Source organism: Atractosteus spatula, chromosome 17 (assembly GCF_055471065.1).
Source record: "Atractosteus spatula isolate fAtrSpa1 chromosome 17, fAtrSpa1.hap1, whole genome shotgun sequence".
Lineage (NCBI taxonomy): Eukaryota > Metazoa > Chordata > Actinopteri > Semionotiformes > Lepisosteidae > Atractosteus > Atractosteus spatula.
The window spans coordinates 10,911,088-10,928,612 of NC_142722.1; the positions used below are offsets into that span (position 1 = coordinate 10,911,088).

The following is a 17,525-nucleotide window of genomic DNA, read 5'->3' on the forward strand; positions in this document are numbered from 1 at the left end:
CTCCCCCTCACGAGGTGACGGATATGTTCTGGCATGTGTTCCCTGTTTGGTGTTTTCCCACTCGGAGAAGAATGAAGAGAAAAGGGGGACGAGTCCCTCGGGGGCCGTCTGCACCCCTTTGTGTGGTCACAATGAGCCTCCTCTTTACTCAGGTTAAGGGAAACAGGATATCCCACAGCGAGCGGTACTGGACTGAAAGAGAAACCTTTCACAGTAGTGGTTTGGTATGCTTCACAGTCCCGGGGTAATCCACTTACCCAACTTTATTATGTACTGTGTACACAGATATGAAATTAATTCAGAATTGTTTTTAAATGTAATTGCTGTTGAGCAGACAAATGATATTTGTAGGTGTACAATTTACTACCTACTTCTGCTTTTTAAAGCACATTGTGGCATTTAATTTGAACATAACACAAGTAAAATGTAACATAATTATCTTTCTTGTTAAGGGCTTTAGTTCAGCTTAAGTTAGTCCATCTCAAGATCAGCAGCTTAAGATCAGCTCAAGTGTTAGATCTACTGTGACCGAATCACACAGCGACATATTTAGACTTAAAGCCACTTTATCATTTGATACAAAATGTGTGAATTATAAGTAATAGAAACAGGAGCAACGAAAAGGTTTGCAATGAATAGGTTTTAACATTCTTGCATCTTTTTATAATTAGTCCCTGTCACCTGTATGCATTTGAAAGGAGTGATTTAGAAACAAAATTGAAAGAATGCTTTAAGGCGCAGTGGGAGCTCGCTTAGCACTTGGGTACAGTAGAAGAAAGGTAGTGGGAATAAAAATGTTTGTTTACATCTACATCCTGTGCCCAGTTTTCTTGCTTTGTTCAATGTACTCTTGTTGATACCTGTCAGTTAAAAATTAATATCTGTTACTTAATAATTTAACATTGTGATGTATCGGAAAAAGAAAAGAAATAACATGTTAAATCAATGATCTAAACAATTCCCCAGACAAGTATATTAGTTGTATTTGGTCTGTCTTTACATTTCCATTGTCTACATACAGTAACTGTGTGGCCAGTTTCTGGACTGCTTGACTCAGCAGCTGAACGGTCTGGCAGGATCTGTGCTGGGCCCCTGTGAATGACGCTGATCCTTTCTGTCCTTCCCTTTCAGTTGGCCAGCATCAGCAAAGCCATCAATACCAGCGAGACCCCGGTGAAGGAGAAACATGCACGCAGTATCCTCTGTTTCACTCCGCGGCGCACAACCATTGCGGCTGGACAGACGCACGCAGCTCCTGCACGCTGCTAGCCAATCAGTGGGGACGGGCTCTGCTCATTCGGCCCCTCACACATTGTCACTGCAGGAGAATACACTGTGAATACTGAGCTATTCTGGCCCGTAGCCATTAAAATGAATATCGTGTTAACTAGAGATAGGGGGAGCATAGAAAAATAACATGAAGTTCTTTACAGTATGTGGTGTGCATTGGTAGAACATGCGTCATCCCATGTACTGTGTGTTAGAAGTGCACTGTGTGCATTCCTTTAGGATAAATTCTTACAGAATGCCTTCTGACACAATAATACGACACCACTGTGTTTTCCACATTCTCTTTCTTGGTATTATGGGATAGTTCATTGTCTCTTTTGGAGAGGATGTCTATACAGGATGAAAATGCATGTTTCTTTTAATAGCTTAGTTTCTTGTCTACCCTGTGGCTAAGAGCACCTTGTAATCGCACGCTGTTTCAGACTGTTACAGCAGCCAGTAAGAACCTGAAGAACTGACTTTAACCCAGATTAGTTTAATGAATGGTGTTACTCAAAATCCTGATGCCTCAAATTAACGAGAGACAGAGCATTTTTTCTGTTTTTGGTGGTATTGAAAAGAGTTTTGTGGCGAATACATTCATTGTGTTTTAGGTGTAGCTTGCATCTATTTTCATGTGTCCTAGTCTGCTTTTTTTGGAGGGTGGTGGGGGGTGGATGCTGTTACTCCAGACTGAGAAACTGAAGGGAATGTGCAGAGGTCATGCTTTCATACAGTGCTGGTGCAGACATTGTCCTGCTTGTTTTTTCAAAGTCCTTCCTTGACACAAGTGCATGAATCATTCTTGGCACCCACCGCGAGAAAGGGGCATTTACCTTCTGGTCCTATGCCCTGGGCCTGCCCCTGCCCAGCAGCTCCATCCTGAGCTGGAAGTTCTGCCACGTCCTGCACAAAGTCCTGCGAGATGGGCACCTGAACGTGAGTGGGGCCGTCGCCTTCGTGCCATCTGCATGGTAGTGCCCATTATGAGTTTCCAACCTCAGCCTCCGTGTTGTGCAGCTGCCTTCCGTCAGTGGCTGAAGATACCTCAGGATTGTAATTAATTGGTTAATTGAAGGGAAGGGTTACTTGGAATGACAACTGCCAGATCCTGCCACACTGTATTTGTTCAGTTGTTTCTGAGCTCAAGGCTTCTGCATAACAAGCAGGACAGTGGTTCTTGAGTTGGTGGGGATTAATCACACCTGATTGAATTTAGTGACATAAGTTTATAGTTTAAGTTTAAAATTATACACCTGAATTATTTTAATTTGCAATACAGACAATAATACTGTAATGCCCTTGTTATGCCCAAGAATATTGTTTTTTTTAGTACTGTGCTCCATTTTTCTTTTACTTGCTTAGCTTTTTTTGTTAATTCCTTGCATTTTGCACAGTTCTTTTAATCCTGAGAGATCCTAAAACAGATGTAGGAAATTGTAGCTTCACTGACACCTATAGGAAAGGACCACTTCCTGGGCCAGTAACACCACTTGCAGCAACAGCTTGGTTGTCAGCCTTGCCGAGCTTCTGGGATCGGATGAAATCAGGCTCGAAGGTGATAATGCAGCTGCCATGTAGGATGTCATCACCCTCGTGTTCTGGGGCTGATTGCAGCGGGAATTTGCTTTTCAGAGCCTGCAGGACTGCATGAGACACCGGAGTACCATCACTGAGACGGGAGCTTTGTGGGTGAGTTTCCTGCTGACTGGCTGTTGACTGGCTGTCTCAGTGGCAGAACTGGGGTGACAGAAGCTGAATGGAGAGGTGAATGGGAAGATGGTGAAGTGATTTGTGTGACTCGTTTGCATAACAAATAGCCAGGAAACCTTGAAAGGAAAATTGTGTTACAGGTTTATTGTGTCAAGCAAGATAAGAGATGACGATACCATTCCCAGTGAAAGTGTTAAATTTTTTTATACTTGTTTTGCTTTCGGATGCAAATCAAAGAAAAAAGTTATAACTGCATTCATGTTGCATGAAAAAGAAAAATGGATGCAGAGATGGAAACATGAAAAATGAGTTAGGTAGCATAGTCAGAACATACTGTACAAACTCCACAAACAGCACACCAGGCCAGAATTGAACCCCTTGTGAAGAAACAATTTTAAATGTTATGCTACCATGTCCCCCCCCACACACACACTAGTAGACCTTGGTGATTAAAAATGTTAAAGCAAGTAAAAATAAAATTGGTATGAGTTTGGCTGCTTCAGGAAGTAATTCAGGCATGACATGCTACTTGCTTGAGGTACAGTATGTGCGATAAGTTAATCATTACTGTCAAGCCAAGGTAAAAAGCCCTGATGATTATATTCTTGTGGAGAGAAATTTCCTCTCCCACTCATTCCATGCATGTTGTGTCTTAGGACATTTTTAATGCGTGCTAATAATATATCGCTAGTCATAAACATAAATGCAGTCAGTGCTGTAATGTATTTTTTCTGTAAAACCAAGAAGTGGTTTGATTAGTAGTTAATCAAGCATTAGGACTAAAGTGAAGAAGACTATTCCCTCACATTATTTCTTGCTTTCTTCCAAGGGGAACTTGCATGATCGATATGGACAACTTGTCGCACTTTATTCCAAGCTTCTGTGTACGAAGATGGATTTCCATACAAAGGTAGGTTTGTCTAGCTCAGAGTGAAGTATCGTGTTTCTGCTTGCATGTACTTTGAATGTTTTTTTTTTCCTGTGTAGTTTGTGTTCAGAATGTTGACTGTGGCACAATCCTGCGAAATCTGCAAAAATTACACACTGGACCTCATGGCCTGGAATTGAGGCACTCTTAGAGCAGGACTTGACCCAAGCATTCCTTATTACCCAGCTCTGGAGATACTAGACTAGTTCTATCTGTTGTAGATTTGATTTGTATTCCATTATTGTGTTTTAATCTGGAAAGACAGCTTTATGAAAGGATGTCACAGTTTTGTTAGATAATGCTGTTTTAATTTAGAATCAGGTCTCTGTTGCATAAAATTTAAGGAATCAAGAGATTCTCATTTGAATTGCTAATCTTCAAAGACTTGTTCAGCTTTAAGCATATGTGACGGTGACATTCTTTAGCAGTAAGTGCACCTAGGAATGAGAACAGTTGTACAATTTGTCTATCTTCCAGACATTCATTCTTTTCTTCTTTTTCTACATTTTCTAGCAGATTTGTATCTGCTTTTGTTTTACTGGAATCCCCTTTTCCACCCCAAATGGATAACAAGCAAACAGAAGAAAGGTTACAAATGAGGGGAGGGCATACAGTCCTTCTAGGCCGTTCGATAGATAGTAGTTAATTAATTCAAGGGTTAATTCATTCATTGAGTTAATTGACTCATCCAGCTGTTTCTTCACGGAAGTTAAAAAAAAGTATCAGCTCTAGCCACAAGGCTGTGTAGCTTGTTCCACACTCCCACAACGCTCTGGGTAAAGAAGTGCCCCCTTTTCTCTCTTCCCTTTCTCTCTTTTAAAAGCACTTCCGCATGGTTTCCACTTGTGTCCACTCGTTTATGTTTCACTGTTCATTTTGAACAAGTCCTCCAGGTTGACCTTGTCAATCTCTTTGAGAATTCCGAATACTTGTGTCAAGTCCCCTCAAAGTCTTGTGTGTTTGAGACATCCATTCTTACTGTACATTCAGGCATCTGCAAACTTTACCCTTCTAATATAATTGAATAGGTAGAGTTCTGTGCTGGGAACCACCTCCTGACCCTGTCAGCTCTGCCAAGCCCAGATGAGCTGCAGGCTGTGTAAGAGAAACAAAGCCCAAAGCTTGGATCTGCATCCTGCGCATCAAACGTTTGGATGGAATGCACACAAATAAAGGCATCTCCCTTAACCTGGGTTTAGCTCATAAAACCTTATACTTAGCATATCATTTTAAAACAAACTGCTTTGGGAAGCTAAAGAAGTTTTTTTTTTTTTAAGTCAACAATATACGGATGTTTTATTTGTTTGCTGACTAGGGCGATATTTCATTTCTTCTTTTCACAGCATTCAGAAATTCAACCCAATCTGGAGGCGTCGGACGAGGTGCTGGAACGGACCGCGGGCACTGATGTCAACAATGTGTGAGTGGAAGATGGGTGCGCTTGCCGGGGGGGGGGGGGGACAGGGGGCACGGCCAGTGTTGTGGTTGCGTTGAGATTTCAGGGCATGGGGGCTCCCCAGCACCTTGCAGAGTGCCCTCTCTCTGGTTTGACCCTCAAAGTAGCTCCTGCAGCAGAACGCCCATCGAGTTGATTTTTATCCGCGGTCTCGTGGCCAGCGCTGATCGGCCTGGCAACAGCCGCCCATCGGAGAAGGGGCAGTGTACAGCCCTGCGGGTCTTTTGGGGGATGGGAGGAAATCGGGGTTCCCAGAGCACGATGGAGGACACAGACACCACATGGACGAGGCACCCTCATCTTCAATTGGATATCATACCACTGTATTGCCAGAGCTCCTTGGCAATGAGCCCTGTGCGGTGATGTTACCCCCTTAAATTTCCAGAAAGGTCTGGTTCTCCCCTGACGTGCTGGTCGGCGGGTTTTTTTATCTCATACCGGACAGAGTTCACCGCTGTTGGAGGGTTAACCAGACCGTTTTTTCTCTTTAACCTCTCTCTCATACAAATAAAACACAAACTCCCACACGATGACAACCCTCTACACACATATGATACCACTGTGGTTCTGCTACTGATCTTTATTTTCATTTTTTTTAACTAAAAAGACATTGAACTCTTCAGGCTACAAGCTCTGAGTGTCTGGGTGACAGCAGTTTAGAACCCCAGTTCACTCCTTTGACCCTCCAAAAAATATTTTTCAAATCAGCATTTATTTGTGCAACAAAATTGGCTTCTACCTAGGAGACAAGCAGACACCTGCGAAAGTCCTTTCCCTGCTCTGTCCTGTTGCACAGGATTGATTGATTGATGTAGAATATGTGCAGCACGGTGGCAATTAATGCTATTTCCAGCGTCTCGTTTGCATAACAAGTACTTTAAAATGCTCCACTGCTTATTGTACTCCGCTAGTTATTGTACACAACTTATGGCACAGAGAGATAAAAAAATCAAAATAAACTACGAGAGTGACAAAGCCGTGAAGCTTGCACAGCGTGCAGAGACCTCAGGCTGTGGTCTTGGCTGGAAAGTTTTTTTTTTTTTTCATTTATTTTGAGAAAAAACTGTGGGTGAAAATTTTTCTCTTTACTGCGGCTTGAAGAACAAATTAACTACCAGTAAAACTGTTGTTTTTTTGGAGCCGGGAACTGCCGAAATACTTGGAGGTTTGGGAATCTAGTCAGAAGATGCACATTCAGGGTACCCTTTGATTCTCATTTCGCAAGAGGAAAGAAAAAAACCGGTTCGAGTGCGGATTCTGAACTGATTCCTGTTCCCTCTCCCCTAGTTTCCAGCTGACCGTGGAGGTGTTTGACTACCTTGACTGTGAGCTGAAGCTGGCCGAGACAGGTGAGGAGGCAGGGTTACGCCTGAGATCTCACGTGTGCTCCTGAGGCATTGAATAAGGAGCCCAATAAGCAGACACGGGTGTAGAAAACATGTTAGCAGCATTTGTATAAAACACTGTGGCATTTTATGTTATGTCTATGTTTTGTTTCTATTTTTGGCCAAGCCTTAGGACTTTGTTTCAGATCCAAGGAACAATTGTATACACTAAATTGTATGTTTAATACACCACCCCTTTAATTTTTATTAGTTAGGCCAAATAACTGATGAATACAATAATATACTAATAAATCATATAAATGTGATAAAAGGCTAAATTCTTGGAAATGAGTTATTTCATGACAGTTTGTCCCATGACTTTAATGAGTGAGGCTTTCAGTTGATAGACACACAGAGCTCCTCATAAGCGCGGGTGGTTTTGTTTTAGAACAGTATCGTCAGGTTACGCTGCCCTGCAGGGCTGGGCATGAGGGTGGATCGAATGTCATTAGTTTTTAAATAAACACCTCTGAAGCACTGGCTGGGGTGGTGTACAGCACACAACAGATCTGTGTGAAAAGACCCACCGACACACGTCCTCTTGTCTATTTTAAACTCCTCGTTCCTCATCGATATAAATAGTTGAAAGTGCAAAGCATTGCTCTTTTCTCTTGCATTCTCCTTGCGATATCTTGGAATTGCCAGCGATCTGCGATGTTATTATAGCAGCCTTTTGACATGACGAGTGGCAGGAGAGGTGGAGCTCAGGGCTGTGGTCACAGCCCACAGGTGCTGACTTGTTTTGAAGTCTCTGGGCGCACAGTGCAGCTCTTGTCACAGTGACACGCTGGCCTGACCAGGCTCCTGGGCCCTGCCGCGGTGCTGTGACCAGAGCTTTTATTGCTCAGTTCAGTTTCCGTGCTTTGGGAAAGAGAGTATTATGCAGCTGGAATTTCGAGTCTATGTTGCTTCTTTCTAAATTTGCACATTTTAGGGTTTTTTTTACCTTCGGTTTTGAAAAATAAAGGTCAGCTCTTTTTCAGACAGCGATGTGGAGATGGAACATAAAAAAGAAGCAGTCTGACCGTGTGAATCTTGCACACTTGGACTGGATTTTAGGCCTTGAAATTCAAAGGGCAAAATTATTGTTACGGATAAATGAAAAAACAAAAACACAAGTCTAGTATATTTATAGTATCTGGCTCAATTTCAATCACCTTACGATTAGAAACTATCCTATGAGTTATTTATGTTACTGGAATTCTCAATTAATATAATTAATTATAAAAAAGGCTAAGTAATTCACAGCTGATTTTATGAGCAGAGAAGGATTCACTTTAATACTCAACATTTCAAGTACGAGTGCTTCTTTTTGCAATGGGAATGTGCCATTGGACATTTAAAGCACATTATACTGACAGTGCTCCGTGGGCATTCACTGATCTCTGCTCATTTACTGCTTTCGGCAGGTTTGGTCAGACCTCAGGAATGTGAGTGGGTTTGCTGTCAGGTTTCTGCCAGGGGATTTGTTTGCTGACACTGGGTCACGTGATCCGTTTTTTTCAGTTTTCAAAACCTTGTTGTTTTCAGTGTCTTCGTTCTGATAGAAAATGTACAAAACAACATCTTAGTATTGTATAGCATTTAATGGGACGTATTTTTTAATTAGTGCATTCAGAAAAAGTGCATTCAGAAAAAAAAGCTGTCAGCAGAGCGATAAACCTAACCCAAAGGTTAATACGTAGATGGACAGAAGCCAGGCATTCCAGCCTGCTAATTTTGGATTTGCGTAACCTATGTAATTGGTATACTCCTCAGACAGGTTATGTGTCTAGTCAAAATGGAGGTGAGAGCTCACTTTTTAGGTTGACCAGTTGACTTAAAATGTATGTGTCTCTGTCCTGTTTCTTCTGTGGTCAGTTCTGTGGTTGTGTTTTCTTCCTTGACCTAACATGGCGTCTTGTGTCTGTGTGCTTGTGTCTCCTGCCTCCTTCCAGTTTTCAGGCAGCTCAACACATCCATAGCAATTTCCACAACTACATCAGGCCAGTGCCGTTTGTCCCCCCTGATCCAGGTCATCCAGGACTGCAGCCACCTGTACCACTTCAGCGTCAAACTGCTCTTCAAGCTCCATGCCTGTAAGTTCTGGACACAGACAGTACTCCCCATCTCAGACCACACACCACACGTTTGTCTCGTGTTTGCATCAGCTTCCCTTAGAGCACACCCTGCAAGCCCAGCCTTCTCGCAAAGAGGTTTTCTTTAAATTATTGTTTGAATTTCTTTTGCAGATCATTGGAAAAGAACAGCTGTGTTCTAAAGCAACTTACTGTCTAAAACTTTGTATCCAGTAGATCAGGCGTTGCATTTTTTGCACAGAAGAGTTGTGCTTTACTGTATATATTTTTAGAGTGCCTTCTGTTTTTGTTTTTTGAATGGCAAGAAGAAAGATTTTATAAACACTGCTATAATTGCATAACATCTAGTTGCGTGTAAGGCCAGTGGAAGTAACAGTATTTACAACGATTATGATTGATGGTTATGATAGCTATTAATCATTCTTAATTAAAAATAGCATAATCTGTTATGAAGAATATAGAGATCCTTTTATTCCTGATTTTCTCGATGCCCCTTATAGGTTTGCCTGCAGACACCCTTCAAGGCCACCGAGACCGCTTTCATGACCAGTTCCACAGGTGACTACGCTTCACTCCATTAATGTTTTAGCAAGATCTATAATTAGACACAGAAGGCATGGTACCCGTCATGACGGCATTACTGCTTCACCTAAATAGATGCAAATTCCCTTTCCCAGTTCTTGAAGCTCTATCAGCTTTGAAAATCATTTTAAGTAAGGAGGTGAAGTGCACCGTGCTCGAAAATCCTTACCCCCCCAAAGTAGAAGGACAGCATTGAGTTGCAGTAAAACGTTTTCATCTCATAGTAATGCCAATCACTTTAATTTTATATAAATAGAATTCCTTCTTCAAATGGGTCACTGTGTTGAAACTTAGCCAACTACAGTTGCAGCATGAATTTTACATAACATGCTACTATTTGTACTGAACACTTTGGGCAAGCATGCAGGGGAGGGGCAGAGCAATGTGTGTCTGTAGGGATGAGCTTCAGAACAAGAAAATTAGGTCCGAAACTCAAAAGCAAAGGCCGTGTTGAGTCAGATTTACTCAATCCTGCCTGTTTTTGTGTTTTAGCCTGAAGAACTTCTTCAATCGAGCCAGGGACATGCTTTACTTCAAGAGACTCATCCAGATCCCCAAGCTGCCTGATGTAAGAGGAGGGGGTTCAGTCAGCGGCATGCTGAGGGAGAGGAGGGTGGGGTGGACAGGGCACAGGACAAGGAAGCACAGAGCGCAGCCTCCAGAACAGCGTCCCTAATTAAACATTTTACACGCATCAAGTAGCATTGCGTGAATTTCTGTGAGCTCCCAGTATTCCTTCCTTCCCAATAATAATCATTGTGACTTTAATGTTCTGCATTTACACCTCACAGGAGCTTTTGAAATTGCTGAGCTGTGTCATTTTCAGCGAGGGCATACGCCCTGATGAGTTTCACATCAGCCTTCTGCCTGTGTTTCTCTTTTTCCCTTCCCCTGCCCCTCCGCTCTCTCCCTGTCTCGCCCTAACCTCGGTTTTTCGGGGCGCAGCACCCGCCGAACTTCCTGCGGGCCTCCGCCCTGGCAGAGCACGTGAAGCCGGTGGTGGTCATCCCGGAGGAGGACCCTGAGGACGAGGACCCCGAGCCGCTGATAGAGATGGCCGAGCCGGTCCAGCCCGCGCAGCAGACGCCACTGGCGCAGGCTCAGCCGCGGGTACGGAGCCCCCCGAGTCATCCCTTGTACAAACAACTAGCACTGTAACTGTAATGGATTTTTAAAATTAACCAGCTGGGAGAAATTGTTCAAAAAGTCATTGGTTCCACCTGGCTGATGTGACAACAGCCAAAGTGCGCCTGTACGCACACCAGCTCTCAGTGGGGAGGAGCTCGGAGTGATGAAGCCAGTTCAGGGATGGGGATTATTAGGAGGCCATGGTTGGTAAAGGCCAGGTGGAAATTTTGCCAGGACACCATGGTAACACCCCTACACTTTTCGAAATGCCCTGAGATTTTTAATGGCCATGGAGTGTCAGGGCCTCGGTTTTATGTCTCATCCAAAGCCAGCGCCTTTTTTATAGTACTGTAGGTGAGCGCTCCCTACATGTTGCACTTAAACCTCTTCCAGCAGCAACCTTATCTTTCCCAGGAGGTCTCCCATCCAGGTATGGGCTAGACTCGCACCTGCTGAGATCAGTGGGTTGTTGGTTGTGAGCTGCAGGGTAATATAGCTGCTGGCTCTATTATTAAGAGGGAAAGTAATACTAATCATTTCCTCTTAAAAGCAATTAGAAATTGCGTTACAACAAAGTGGTTAAGTTTCCTCTTGGACCCCTAATTAAACTAAGAGGCCTGCTTGAGTGTCTTTATCACAAAATCTGGGACTTAAGAAAAACGAACAAGGGCAGGGTGTGTCTTTTTCTGTTGTACCCATATTAAGTGTCATTGTTCTCACATTTGGCTTAATCTTTTTCAGCTGCTTGATATATTTGATCAAACATTTGGCCCTCCTAATGGTGGATTTGATGACAGGTGAGGATCTTTCATTTCCCTTTATTTAGCTGCCACTTAATAAAATGTATTGTTAAGCAATGGATATATTAAAATGCAACGATAACAGAACTGCTGTGGTATCTGGCAAACTTGGAAAAATGTGGTTAGACCTCCCCCTAGTGCTTGTTTGGCGAAGAAAGCTCTTTGTGTTAGGTGAACTGATCTTTTGTCTCTGAACACCCTTATTCAACCTTTGAATTAAGTCTCGTCCTGGGAAAATGAGCATTTATTTAGAAAAAGAAGACCAGTATTCCTTACTACAAAGCGATATGGAACTTACAGTAACTACAGAGGGACGACATACAAACTAAATGAAGAATAATGAATGTTTTGTGTTGCTTGGTGCACAGGGACGTCCAGATAGACAACCTCAAGCGAGAGATCGAGCTGTTGAGAGCCGAACTGGAGAAGATCAAAGCCGAGGTGAAGTGAGAGAAGTTTAACTAGGGATCAGGGAATTTGATACCTGTAGAAGTATCTCTGTTACTATGTTTATTATGCAGGGTCTTGCATTAATTGAGCTACTCGTTGTACTGATGCCAAGCATGGATTCTTTGGTGCTTCCATGGTGTTGGTTCTATCCAGGTGTCCATGAGCTGGACTACACAGTCTAGAACATTTGCAGTTCTTAGGGCCTTATTCAGACAATTTGAATGTAGTTACAGAGAGCTTGTTGCCCTGTTTATTTTTTATTTTGATTGTGATTTCCTTTATTGTGGAATCCACAGACTAGAAATGTTCTCTACTAGTTTGAGGATGTGTCTTTAGAATATGGAGATTGATTCCCCTTCACCTTTGGACATCTATGTTGTAAGATGGCAGATGTAGCACTGGGACCTATTCTTTTAAGTAGGATGGATGTTCTCTTTATGGCCTTTACAGTGTTGCATAGCTCGCACTCTAGGTTTGTGGATCTCCAGAAAGTACAGTAGACCTCTCAAAGGCATTGTTTTGTGCATGATAGCATTTAAAGTCTTCTGTAATGTTATACATTGAGGTTTTTTTTTCTTGATTGTACATTTACTTGATGAAGTGTGCCTTGGTTTATTACTCTTAAACCAAATCAGTGCCAGAGGATATCAAGAACTTATGCCATTTCTCACATGCCTCGAATTATAACCTACCCCTTGGGTACATTTTGTAACACTATATTATTGCATACAAATCCCAATTTCATTGATGGCCCATTTGCAAATGAGATTCAATTAAAAATTAGCTAAGCCTTCCTTTTACTACTAGGTTCCCTATTCAAGTCAGTTGAAGGACTCTGTTCCTCTCTGAAATCCACAGGGAATCACAGCAGTTAGATTGGGAATCGTGGGTTGGGAATGAGGTTCAGAGGTCCTTGCTAACTTTGGGGATCTCGGAGTGAAAGAATGTGCAGTGGACTAATTGGTTCCCGTCTTCCTCAGGCCCAGCGGTACATTACCCAGCTGAAGTCCCAGATCAACAGCCTGGAGGCAGAGCTGGAGGAGCAGCGGGTGCAGAAACAGCGTGCCCTGGTGGAGAACGAGCAGCTGCGCATGGAGCTGGAGAGCCTGAGGAAGCAGAAGGCGGAGAGCGAGACTGTGCAAGTCAGCTACGTGGAGGCCGAGAGTGAGCACCTCAGTGCACAGCGCACAGGCCAGATTCACAGCAACATTCGCACACATCACACACATCGGCAATCTGTGTGGTCCGAGATGGGGGAAAAATCAGGCACACAGATGCTTCCAGTGACTCGCGTGCAAATTTTTCAAAGCATGCACATGCCATGACGTGTCAGATCGAATTATGTTTTTAAGGTGCTTTTTTATCCCTTGTAGCTCGAGGTGGTGTACAAAAACGGCAATAGGAAGAAAAGGAATAATTTAAAAAGCAGGCAAAAATAAAATCGAAATGCTAAAACATGAGAGAAAGCAGTCGAGTTTTATAAACTTTTACAGCCTCCTGTGTTTAGAAGTATATACAAACAAGTGTCCACTCTTGCACAAGCACACAGAATGCTTTCATTACTCTTCATAATGCCTGCTGGTGGCCATGCTGCCTGTCTTTCTCATGCACATATTCATAGGTTAATTATGGAAGAAAGGCACAGAGCACAAAGACAGACCAGCACCTCAGTTCTACCTAGTCTCCTTCCTGTCCTTGCAGAACGAGCGCAGGCTACAGAGCTGCGCTACACCAAACTGAAGGAGAAGCATGCCGAGCTGGTGTCCAGCCACGCTGAGCTCCTCAGGAAGGTAATGTGAGCGCAGCACAATCTTGCAGCTGTGTGACTGTGACTTGGGGACATATGCTTCCTTATCCAGTGCATCTCCATTTTAATATCCCAGAAAGAAATCACAATGATTGGGACGGGTCAGGCTTGTCAAATTAAATAGTCATGTCTCTTTTAATTTTTGTGTTCATATAGTATGGATGTCAGTAATGTTCTGAGAAATGGATAGGTCAAAAAATGGGCCAATCGATGTGAAACTTGACTGATCAGCAGGAATCGTAAGATTTTTGCTTCAGTCATTTTAGAGCAGTGGATGGACTCAGGAGACAATAAAGTTATGAAACAGAGACAGAAGTCTGAGCTGTTCTTCACGGAAGCGGTATTTTGGTGTTTTTTGTTGGGTTTTTTCAGTAATGGAAATAGTAGAGCAGACAGGGGATAGTAAGTATGTTGGTAAGTGCCCCATCTGTCACCCATTGAGGTGTGTCATGTCTCTGGCGTGCAGAGTGCGGACACAGTGAAGATGCTGTCGGCCACACAGCAGACCCAGGAGGAGGTGGCCAGGACCAAGCAGCAGCTGACCTTTGAGATGGAGCGCATCAAGCAGGAGGCTGAGATGAAGGTACTGCCACTTGAGGCCATCCGCAGTCCGCCAGAAACAAGGAAAATCCTGTTGACTGTTAAACCTTTGCTGACTGGCTTGACGCCTTTATCCAAAGCAATGTACATTTATACCGGCGAGGGCAAAGCATCTTGTTCAGGGGCTCAAGTGACATTAAGTAGTGTCTCACTTGGGATTTGAACCCACAGCCTTCCAGTTATGAGTACAGAACTCATTGCCGACCGCTGCCCCACACTCCTGCCCCTGTCTGACCTGAGCTCAGCTTCTGTCCTCGCGCCGAGGCCGGCTCGTGAACGGACAGGAAATTCATCAGTTCGGTTTTCACCCCCTGCAGCTGGAGGAGCAGAAGTTCGACATGGAGAAGCTGAAGCGAGAGCTGGGGGAGAGGAAGACGGAGCTGCTGCGTGTTCAGAACACCCTGCTGAGTAACGAGAAGGTACGGCTTCCTGTTGAGCTCTTCTGAGGCTCGGGCAAAGACGAATGCGGAGAAGAAAGTGTTGAAGTGTGTGACTTGATCTAATCTTCTGCTGCACTCTAGAGGAAAGGTTTAATTAATTTGGGCTTGGGATGTTACAGACAGAATTTGAAGGAATGTGAATTTATTAGAAATAAAGCACATTATTAAACAGTTCATTAGTAATTTAAGGTAGTACCACCTTTCAAGTAATTTGAATATAACTATATTGTTACAGCTCTTAGTTTTCATGATAAAGAGTGTAAACAAGCAAGTTGTAGCAGGTTTTAGCTGTTTTCTTTACTCATATTTTAGACTCACTGTCATGTATTTGACAAAAAAAAACTAATTTGCAGGGCTCCTCAACTTGCAGTCCCTCTGAACCACTCCATTGCTTTGCACTTTGATATTAACAGCGCCTTTATTGTCACATTGATCCTTCTTATAAGCAATTAAATAAGAAGCCGACTGTTGCAAAATTCTATACTGGACTGCATCAGAGCAGTCGAAAGATGAGTTACTCTGATGTGTGTTTTGGTATTGTAAAGCCAGAGTGTTTGGTAATTGGTATGTTTGGTATTTTGTATGGTAAAGCAAGGCTGTCATTAAACTCATTGGCCTGATCTCCTCAAAACCCTTATTCGTCATGTCGTTACTGGTCTTGAAGAGGTGTGTGTATTAATTGCATTGTTAAAAGTTTGCAGTTAGAGCTTTATACATCTGCATCACAACAACCACGTTATGCAAGATTGATAGAATTACTTGACCTTCCTATCAGTTTCTAGACAGATCCTAGGAACGCCACCTCCTTGAACGAGTGATTAAATGAATCCTCAACACACTGAGCAATGAAGCCCAGATGAGTTCTCCTGCTCTGCCCTGCGCTCCTGTCTGATAGTGACCAGGTGGCCGGGTGCTGTGTGTTTGGCAGGCGGGGGAGAAGCTGAGCGGCACGCTGGCGGGGCTGCAGGCGGAGAAGGAGGTGCTGGCGCGGAGAGTGAGCGAGCGCGAGGCCGAGCTGGCCACCCTGAGGACCTCCCTGCAGACGCAGGAGGCCACTCTCCAGCAGCAGCGGGAGAAGACCTCCCGGGAGATGGGCGAGCTGCAGGGCAAACTGCGGGAGAAGGTGGGTACCACACGCTGCCACTGTACCGGTACCACCCTGTATCCCCTAGAAAGAGCATGAGTGCCACCCAAAGGTATCAAACAATACTTCAAGGTGAGGAGCGATTTAGGGAATTTCACTGCCTTTTCTCAATCTGATGGGGCTGTGCTCTGTTTTTCCCCTCTCCCCAGTGTCTAGTTCCCAGCAGTGGACTGGAAGCACTGGGTTTCTGGATGTAGCCTGGTGCTTTCTGCCTTTTTAATCTGATCCATTTCAGGAGTGGTGAAATGTGAGTGGTGGGCGTGTGTCGAAAACCCGCGCAGGGCAGGAAGCAGACGGGCTGAGCGCTCACGGCTCTGTGTGTATGTGTTCACGCATGTTCCAGCTGAGCAGAGAGGAGCAGCTGAAGCAGCAGATGCTGGAGGAGCAGTTCAGTCTGCTGCAGGGTGCAGTGGCTGAGGCTGAAAACATCATCCAGGATGCTGTGGCCAAGCTGGACGACCCCCTGCACGTCCGCTGCACCAGTTCCCCAGGTAACCACACAGCTGCCCTGGCACTCGCTGGGCTCCGGTACCAGTGAGCTCGATCAGCCTAACGTGCTCCATCAGCACAGAGCAGAGGCAGTTGCTGAGAAGTCAGTGAGATACTTGATTGATCCTGTGAGGGAAATTGCAGTGCAACAGCAGCTTAGCACAGTCAACACAGCACGGTGTAATAAAATAATGCAGTAATACAACAATGTTCAGATCATGGAGGAACCCACTTGCTTCTCCTCCAGCTTCCTTCGTAGCAGTAGGGGCTGGATAGTATTGAAGGCACTGGAGAAGTCGAAAAACGTCATCCTCACAGTGTTGTCAGCCTTGCCCATATCAGTGTCACTGACAATAGCCCAAGTATTGTAAAAATCTCCCTCTGTTTAGACATACTGTAACTGCAAATCCCCTTTGATGGTTCTCTGCATGCGTCTGTCTCTCTCTGCTCTGCAGATTACCTCATCAGCCGGGCAGAGGCCACGCTGGGCGCCATTGACAATATGAAGCAGGGCCACGCGGACTACTTGAAGAATATGGCAGGTAAGGCTCCTGAACAGGTGCACTCCCCCCCGCACACCTGACACAGCTCTAAAGCTGGATTAAGTTCAATTATACGGGGGGTGAGGCAGGAGCTGTCGTAAATATGGAACGAAAGCAATAAACACATGATTGGCAGATGGAGAAAAAGGTGCATGCTCTCACCTGCCCTAATGGCTTGACATAATATAGTAAAATAATACAGGCAGAAATATCCAGCTTGCTTTGCGTTACTGTATGAAAGTCCTGCCATTCACATTGATCATCTAGATGTGTATTGCCTTTTCTTTCCAGTCCCGTTTTGAAAAGCCTGCTTCTTTTCCTCATATCATATTTCCTGGAACAATGGCAGCCCAAAAACTGCGGTGTTCTGTCCAGTAACAGCAATATTTCCAAGCACAGGTACCGATATTGGTAAAAGGAGCAGTATGTTCTCCAACACTAGATGGCGCTATCGGTTTCCCGCAGATGCTGTGTAAAGTGCGTGATGGTGACCGCGGGCTGTGCTTTCTGTCCTCAGACGGGGGCAGCCTGCTCCGTGCCCTCGCCCAGTTCTCCCACCTGACGGCCGACACCATAGTGAACGCCAGCGCCACCTCTCACATGGCCCCCACGGACCACGCGGACAGTGAGTCCGAGCCGCCGAGCCGCCGCAGGCGCCGCGTGACGGAGCAGGGGACAGCAGCGGAATGACTCCCGCGGGCGACGCACACTGGA

At 44.4% G+C, this 17,525-nt stretch overlaps 1 protein-coding gene across 1 annotated transcript in view; it reads left to right on the forward strand.

Moving 5' to 3' along the window:
* The window catches only part of hip1ra (huntingtin interacting protein 1 related a), a 46,862-nt gene that overhangs the window by 18,427 nt on the left and 10,910 nt on the right, over positions 1-17,525 (forward strand). The window contains exons 2-21 of the mRNA XM_088935817.1: positions 1,132-1,195; positions 2,066-2,208; positions 2,905-2,961; positions 3,812-3,892; positions 5,254-5,330; positions 6,654-6,715; positions 8,689-8,829; positions 9,330-9,387; positions 9,904-9,979; positions 10,357-10,521; positions 11,281-11,336; positions 11,708-11,780; positions 12,770-12,953; positions 13,491-13,579; positions 14,063-14,179; positions 14,514-14,615; positions 15,565-15,759; positions 16,124-16,271; positions 16,725-16,811; positions 17,329-17,436. Coding sequence (XP_088791943.1) covers positions 1,132-1,195; positions 2,066-2,208; positions 2,905-2,961; positions 3,812-3,892; positions 5,254-5,330; positions 6,654-6,715; positions 8,689-8,829; positions 9,330-9,387; positions 9,904-9,979; positions 10,357-10,521; positions 11,281-11,336; positions 11,708-11,780; positions 12,770-12,953; positions 13,491-13,579; positions 14,063-14,179; positions 14,514-14,615; positions 15,565-15,759; positions 16,124-16,271; positions 16,725-16,811; positions 17,329-17,436 — 2,083 coding nt within the window. The remainder of the gene's footprint in view (positions 1-1,131; positions 1,196-2,065; positions 2,209-2,904; positions 2,962-3,811; positions 3,893-5,253; positions 5,331-6,653; positions 6,716-8,688; positions 8,830-9,329; positions 9,388-9,903; positions 9,980-10,356; positions 10,522-11,280; positions 11,337-11,707; positions 11,781-12,769; positions 12,954-13,490; positions 13,580-14,062; positions 14,180-14,513; positions 14,616-15,564; positions 15,760-16,123; positions 16,272-16,724; positions 16,812-17,328; positions 17,437-17,525) is intronic.